This window comes from Chrysochloris asiatica, unplaced genomic scaffold (assembly GCF_000296735.1).
Source record: "Chrysochloris asiatica unplaced genomic scaffold, ChrAsi1.0 scaffold00087, whole genome shotgun sequence".
Taxonomy (NCBI): Eukaryota; Metazoa; Chordata; class Mammalia; order Afrosoricida; family Chrysochloridae; genus Chrysochloris; species Chrysochloris asiatica.
In genome coordinates this window covers 6,435,894-6,444,075 of record NW_006408605.1, presented here as the reverse complement: position 1 = coordinate 6,444,075, position 8,182 = coordinate 6,435,894, and the positions used below count along the sequence as shown (strand labels likewise).

At 37.0% G+C, this 8,182-nt stretch overlaps 1 protein-coding gene across 3 annotated transcripts in view; it reads left to right on the top strand.

The window, feature by feature from the left end:
- FAM13B (family with sequence similarity 13, member B) overlaps window positions 1–6,605 on the top strand; it is a 158,288-nt gene extending 151,683 nt beyond the window's left edge. The window contains exons 21-22 of one of the 3 annotated variants that reach the window (XM_006866108.1): window positions 2,283–2,384; window positions 4,222–6,605. In XM_006866108.1, the coding sequence (XP_006866170.1) occupies window positions 2,283–2,384; window positions 4,222–4,345 (226 nt within the window). In that variant the 3' untranslated portion in view covers window positions 4,346–6,605. The remainder of the gene's footprint in view (window positions 1–2,282; window positions 2,385–4,221) is intronic. The other 2 variants (XM_006866106.1, XM_006866107.1) reach the window with 2 other exon arrangements.
- Window positions 6,606–8,182: the final 1,577 nt, after the last annotated feature.

Genomic DNA, 8,182 nt, shown 5'->3' with positions numbered 1-8,182 from the left:
CTTCCAAGGAGATAGCAACCTTTTAAAAAAGTGTTAGTACCTTGTATTTCAAATATCTGTTGTCATTTCCATTTCCTTTATAATTAGTATTTAAAATGGTGTGGTGCTAGTTGGATAAGCATTTGACCTATAAGGTTTGTTTGAATCACAAGGCCACCAGTTCACACTCATCAGCTGCTCCTCAGTATCCCTATACAGCAGGGGTGGGGAACCTTTTTTTCTACCAAGGGCCATTTGAGTATTTATAATTTCACTTAATATAAATTTATGTTTGTATGAAAAAAGCTTCTAGATTTATTGAGTTTTGAATCCCACCTGTGATTGCCTTGCCAAGACCAGATCACATGATTTCATGGGCTTATACAGCCTGAAGGCCATACATACCCTACCCCTGCAATACAGGGTCTCTATGAGTCAAACCCCACTCTATGGCACTTAACAATTCTTATTTGAAGGAGTCCTGGTATGGTGCTGTGGGTTAATGCACCAGACTGCAAAGCCGTTTGAACTGCAAGGTCGGCAGTTCAAGTTCCTCAGAAACCCTACACAGGGTTGCTGTGGGTCAGAATCGACTCGATGGCACTTAACAACAACAAGAAGAATTATATTGAAAGGGTACAACCCTGGCATACAACTTTCCTGAGTCTAGCCATTTGTTATTACTAAGTGTCATAGAGTTGGTTCCAACTTGTGTCAACTCTGTAGGGTTTCCAAGGTGTGGCTGGGGACTTGAATCACTGACTTTTGATTAGCAGTCTGGTGCTTTTCCTACAGAGCTACAGCAGGACTCTAAGCCATTTAATGCCCCCTTATTATGTTCAAACAACTGCCTCTTCGCCTGTGTACAGATTCCTTATAAGCACAATTAAGTCCTCTGGGATACCCATTCTTTGTAATGTTATCCGTAGTATGTCATGATCACACACTCGAAAGCCTTTGTATAGCCCATAAAAGATAAGTAAACATCTTTCAGGTGTTCTTTGCTCTCAGCCAAGATCCATCTTACATCAGCAATGATATCCTTAGTTCCATGTCCTCTTCTGAAATCAACTTGAATTTTGCTATAGGTTGGAACCAACTCTATGGCACTTAGTAACAACAAACCTGTTGATGTACTGGCTTCAGTCAATTTTTAAATTACCTTTAGTAAAATTTCACTTTCATGTGATATTATTGATACACGATAATTTCTGCATTCTTTTGGGTCACCTTTCTTTGGAATGGGCCCGAATAGGAATCTCTTCCAAGTGGTTAGCCAGATAGCTGCATTCTAGATTTCTTGGCATAGACGAGTGAGTGCTTCCAGTGCTGCATCAGTTTGTTGAAACAACTGTTTGTATTCAATCACTTCCTGGAGCCTTGTTTTTCACCAGTGCCTTCAGTTTAGTTTAGACTTATTCCTTCAGTCATCAGTTCTTGATCATATGCTTTTTCTTGAAATGGTTGAACATTGACCCATTCTTTTTGGTACAGTGACTCTCTATTCCTTCCATCTTCTTTTGATGCTTCTGGGGTCTTTCAGTATTTTGCTCATTGTTGTTGTTGTTGTTAAGTGCCATCGAGGCAGTATCGACTCATAGCGACCCTATGCACAACAGAACAAAACATTGCCCAGTCCTGAGCTAACCTCACAATTGTTGCCATACTTGAGCCTATTGATGCTGCCACTTTGCCAATCCATCACAGTGGGGTTCTTCCTCTTTTTCTCTGACCCTCCACCTTACCAAACATGATATCCTTCTCCAGCGACTGGGGTCCCTCCTGACAATGTGTCCAAAGTAGAAGAGGCGAAGTTTGGCCATCTTGGCCTCCAAGAAGCACTCTGGATGCACTTCTTCCAACACAGATCTGTTTGTTCTTTGTCAACCCATGGTACTTTCAGTATAATCCTCCAACACCTTAACTCAAATGTACCAATTCAGTGGCATAGCTCCCAGCATCACAGCAATATAAGCTACCACAGTATGACAAATTAAGTAATGAGTGGATGTTTATTTGTTACTTAGCACTATATCAGATTCTTTACCTGTGGACTGTATTGTTTATACCAGTAGTTCACAAACCTAGCTCCATTACATAAACAAGAGAAAAGTTTTTGTTTTTATTAGTACACACATTAGTACTCACATCAGTGAGTGCTACTGTCACCTCTTCTAATTTAATTGGTTTGTGGTACAGCTTAGGCTATATGTTCTAAAAGCCTCCAGCTGACTTTAAATTGCAATCAAAATATAATGAATTAGTAATTCCTTTTCAATGTTTTCCTCCCATTTTACTTTTAGGCCTGAATTATTGGAACAACTTTGGAAAGCCAGAGCTGAAAAAAAGAAACTACGTAAAACATTACGAGAATTTGAAGAAGCATTTTATCAACAAAATGGAAGGTTTGTTGTGCATCACAAAATTGAGTTGGCATTCTTCCATAATTTACAAGTGTCCATATTTAAAAATAATGGAACATATAAGATTAGGCATAAATTTTGCATATAAGAATGTTAGCATTAAAAAAATATATTTTATTCCTGTACTCTGAAGCCCTACTGTTATTTTCAAAGAAAAGTTGGACTAGGGTAAAAATATTTGGTCAAATATTTCAGAGTTGTTCTGATGGTGGTGGTGTGCCATGGAGTTGATTCTGATTCCTGAGGCTGTAAATATTTGCAAGAGCAGAATGCCTCATCTTTATCCCGTGGAACCTGCTGGTAGTTTCAAACTGCTGACCTGCAGCCTGATTTGTAACCACTAAGCTACCAGAGAGGTGTTCTAGGGAAGCCTAAGTGAGTGGTAATAGCTTTATGTTTTTTAATTCTACATCCTCACCCTTGAGAAATATTGTAAAACAAGGTGGGTCTCCATTTTAGAAAGGGTTCTGTACTAGGAATGACATCTTTAGTTATTTTAGATAATTAATTTTTATACTGAGATCTATGTGGTTTGGGCTGCATTTTGGGTCATATCAGGCTCCCCATTTTTAAGGTGGAGTCCTGGTGTGGCGTTGTGGGTTAATGTGCAAGATTGCAAAGCTGTTTGAACTACAAGGTCAGTGGTTCAAGCTCACCAGCTGCTCCTCGGAAACCCTGTAATGGGGTTGCTATGGGTCAGAATCTACTCAATGGCATTTAACAACAACAATAACAGGCAGTCATGTGACCTCCATGATGTAATGTGACATATGCTGGTTTTATCTTGACATTTAACAACTTCATTTCTCTTTATAGTTAGTAATATTTCATTTATGTGTGTATATGTATACACACACACACATCACAGTTTGTTCATTCATCTGTTGTTTCTGCTATTGTAAAATTGCTAGGTTCTTTTTAAAAGGAAGAAAATACATTTGTGTTTAAATAGTGGCCAGGAACAAGGGTTAAATGATCTCAGAAAAAACTTTCAAAATGAGTGGTTTTACCAAGCCAGTGTTGTTAGGTGCCCTCCATACATGGCTGACTCCAACTCATAGCAACACTGCACAACAGAAGGAAATACTGCCCTGACATGGTCATCTTCACAATTGGAGTTATGTTTAAGCCCATATAGTGTAATAGCTGTATTATAAATTCCCAAAAAGTTAATTTCCTCTGCTTTGGGAGTTTCCTATATAGGCTGGCCTGTGTGTTTTAAGAAAATCTCAAGAGCAGGAATGTATTATCCAAGTACCTTCTATCTTTATATTACTGGAAAAAAAAAAAAAAACTGTTCATAATTATAGTTAGTATGATTTGATGCTTTACCTAGTGATTAAATTGGATTGCATTTGGTCATTATTAATGTAAGATGGGAAAACTATTCTTTTGCTAAAGTAGATTAAAATGTGAAGATGCAGTTAATTAAATATATGAAATGACCCAGTGTAGACTTCCAGCATTTAATATATAGTGACAAACCTGTCAGGGTGTAGCAATGGTGGATGTCTTAAGAAAATGTTTTAATTACCTTTAGTTCTCTACCTCAATCATTGATAAGAAGTATAACACTAGTTAGTCTGTCTGTATAGAGGAATCCATCAAAAATATGAATGTTCCACCTGCACTTTTAACACTGTGGTGTCTACATTAGTGAACTGTGAATAAAAAAAAAATATATATATATATATATTTTGTAGCACAGCATTTTATTTGAGCTTATATTTAATAACTTCATGCCTTACATTAAGGGCAACTTTTGAGTCTTTATTTTTCTAGATAATTTCTAGAATATTACTTTTTTTTCCCCCCTTAGGAATGCCCAGAAAGAGGATCGTGTTCCAGTGCTTGAGGAGTACAGGGAGTACAAGAAAATTAAAGCCAAACTTAGGCTTCTTGAAGTTCTTATCAGCAAACAAGATTCTTCAAAATCCATATAAAAGCATCCTTTAAAACATCATAAAATTAGTTGTATTCCCTGAAGCTACTGCCATCGTGTGTTCTTGGCTGGTTCTTGATTTCATTTTTGTCAGGCACTCAGAGAATTTCATTTTGTACTTGGTTGTGGTGCCATTAAAAAAGTGATGGGAGGGTAAGTAGGCCCCCCCACAGGGAGCTTAAGTGATGTTCCACATTAACCACAGACTATTCTCTCCACCTTAAATAAAAACACAGTTCCCTTCATTGTTTTTTACTACAAATACATCTGTTCCCAAAAGACTAGAATTTTATCCTTTCAACTTCAAGAACTTTGGAAAGAGAAGGTTTTTTTTGTTATGCCAACTTTATTATTTTTTTCATTACTGAAGAAAATTGAGAGGAAAATCTTCACACCACATTGAATTCTTCGGTTGCCTTTTTCTTACAGAATGACTGAAAATTTGAAAGAAAAGCCTATAAAAGTGCACATATGCAACTGCGTTCTGTCTTTTCCTAGAAAACCAAAATCAGACTGAAATCTCAAGTCCTACTATGGAACCACCTTTCTGTTCAGTTCCCCAAATAACACTTTCTCACAGATAGTATGTTAGTAAAATTACATAAATCAGTCGTCAACAGCTTCCGGATGAAGATAAAAGTGGGTAGACCAAAAAGTGACCTTGTTTAGTATATTGAAAATGCACACCACACATCACACAACTGAATCATATCACATGCTGCCTATGGGACTTAAGTTACTGTTTGTTTTCTTAGTTACTATCTATCAGCTGGTGATGATGTGATTTGTTTGGATCAGATCTGCTTTGTTTCCCCTACCCACCTCCAGATAATGTGAGAAAATAAATAGCCATGTCAGTATGTTGGAAGTCTGTTGGTGCTCAGATTTGTATGTTCAATCAACTGGGCCTAAATGGCAAAGTAATTATTATGCCTAAGTAAATTTGTTCTTAACAAGGGCTAATACCACTACATTTTTTACATGTACCTTCAGTGGGGTTGCATTGTTGTTGTTTTCTTTTAATCAGCAAAATCCATGAAAAAATAACTTCTTTTGCTTAGTCACATGCTGTTTTAAAGCAGCTGGTTATGAGATGTATAGTGGTATGCCCCTGGACATATACTTTAAGCATAGCTTTTTTCACTGGCTTTGTATGGCTTTTTCTAAAGATAACTCTACTAGTATCATTCTGCTAATTATTTTCAGAGTGGTGAGTTTATTTGTGCTAACAGTACAACTCATTAATAGAAAATTCTGGTCAGGCTTAATATAAGTGTTATTTTTCTTCTTGGTGCTTGTTTGGATTGATGAGTGTCTCATTTGGACTGTGGCCATGTTTTGCATGCAGTGCCTCATGCACAGTTTTCTTATTAGCTGATATTAACAATTCCATACAAAAACAGACTTTTGCAACATCCTTTAATGTGAGGGAAAGCATGAACCTCAGATTTCTGGCACTATTACATAGTAAGCACATGAAGTAGCTTGGTAATAAATAGTGTTTCTAGTACTTCAGATTTCACCTGTGTGTGCAATGCCTTTTTTGGGGGGAGGGAAAATCCAGTGGTAGTGAATGTATAGTTGGAGAATAAAACAAGCACTAAATCCAGCCCTTTTTGCATGGTTTCCTTTTGATACAGCTAGGTTATTCATGATACATACTTTGAAAAGTAAAATGGAAAACACACCAGAAGATGTGTCACTTTGATTTGAATCCGTCTTGCAGTGTGCATTTCAGTTACTCTTTGTCAGTCTCCAGATAGGAGTGTATCCAAACATCGGATTTAATGTGCACTGTATATTGTTTTATATGAATGTTTGTTTTATATACCACATGCAAAAATGTCCATATGCACTATTTAAATGTTTTAAATAATATATTCCTTCTTTATAATGCGTAAATCTATATGAGTACCATATTTTTATAAGTCAGTGGCCTGACTGGTTTCATTTTAAAATTAACAGCTGCTTCATGATGTTTGTAATTCAATGTTAATGTTTGGCTGTTAAGTAGAATACATAAAAGTGGCATGGCAGCACTTACGCTATGTGACAGTACCGTGTGTCATAGTTGAACAGTAGGTGGTAGAATTAGGCAATTTGTGACAGTTTTACTTTAGTACAAGTCCAAACTGTATATCTATATACAAGTAATATATAGATACATATGTCCACCAGTGTAATTGCATTGCTGTGTCTGGCACTTCATTGTATAGACTTTTGTAATAAAAGAACTTAATCTTTAATGTTCTAAGTTATTGTAGATGTTTTTTGTTTTGTTTTTCCACTAAAGTGTTTTTAGAAAAAGAATAAACGCAGACCTCAAGCGTTCCCTTGCCTTAATATTTCTAGGCTTTGTTTGAATTTGTTGATTCCCTGTAGTGATCTAGGGAGAAGTTTTAGAGGACAGGATTTCCTGCTGCACTTAATTAGCCTTTTAATAAAACTTGATGTACGTACAGTACAGTCTCTAAAATGGGAACTTGGCCTGTTGAAGGTAGGTGGTGGTTAAAACATTCCTTGGAGTTTACAGTCTCTAGGGTACTGTTAAGCATAAATGTGTAAGTTTGAGGGCTATAGGTAAGGGATGCTGCTTGAACTAATAACATGTAGTTATTCTAGGAAGGCATGTGTAAGTTAGAAATATTAGACAATTCCTTCCAGTTTCCAAACAAAATTTTCCAGCTAGCCAGATGGGTTTCTTACAGCACCTCATTTATACTTTTCAAACATAACTTGTTATATCCTGACACTCCTGATCTTTTTTTTTTTCTTTTAAACATGTTTTGCATTTTAGAAGTATCTGAAGAAGCAAATTTGGGCAAATGTAAAATGCACTGCTCTAGAAACGATAGCTGAATTTCCAGTTTAAAGCCATTGGTTTCCTTCAGTGGTAGGGGATTTTGTTTTTCACTTTGTCTTTTTTGAGGAGATTTAGAATTGAGAATATTGGGGGTGAGATTATTTTATTTCAGGTTGTTATGTATTTGTTTTATCAAAATATTAAACATTTAGTAATGTCAGAGGAATCAGAACATATACATGATACACTTAAGAGCACTAGCAGTTCTTTTATATCCTTTATGAGGGAACCTGATGTGCCACTGTAGGATATGCACTGGACCTCTAACTGCAAGATCAGCGGTTCAAATCCACCAGCCACTCCTTAGAAACCTTAAACAGGGTCACTGAGTTAGAACCTACTCAATGGCACTTAACACTTATTTAGAAAAGCAAGCTATCCCATAAACTATTGTTAGGTGCCATCCAGTCAATATTGACTTGTATAGTAACCCTATACAACAGAATGAAACACTGCCCTATCCTGGGCCAACATCACAATCATTGCTATGCCTGAGCCCATCGCTGCCACCACTGTGTCAATGTATCTCGTTGGAGATCCTCTTTTTCTTTGACCCTCCACTTTACCAAACATGATATCCTTCTCCAGTGATTGGTCCTTCCTGACAACATGTACAGAGTATGAAAGACAAAGTCTAGCCATCTTGGCTTCCAAGGAGCACTCTGGCTGTACTTCATCCAACACAGATGGATCTGTTTGTGGCAGTTGGTGGTACTTTTAATATTCTCTTCCAATACCATAACTCAAATGCATCAATTCTTCTACGGTTTTCCTTATTCATTGTCCAACTTTCATATGCATATGAAATTACTGAAAATGCTATGGCTTGGGTCAGGTGCACCTTCATCCTCAAACTGACATCTTTGCTTTTCAACACTTTAAAAGAGATCTTGTGCAACCAGCTGTTCCGCAGGAGAAAGATGAGGCTTTCTGCTCCTGTAAGGATTTACAGCCTCGGAACCCTGTCCAGGGTCA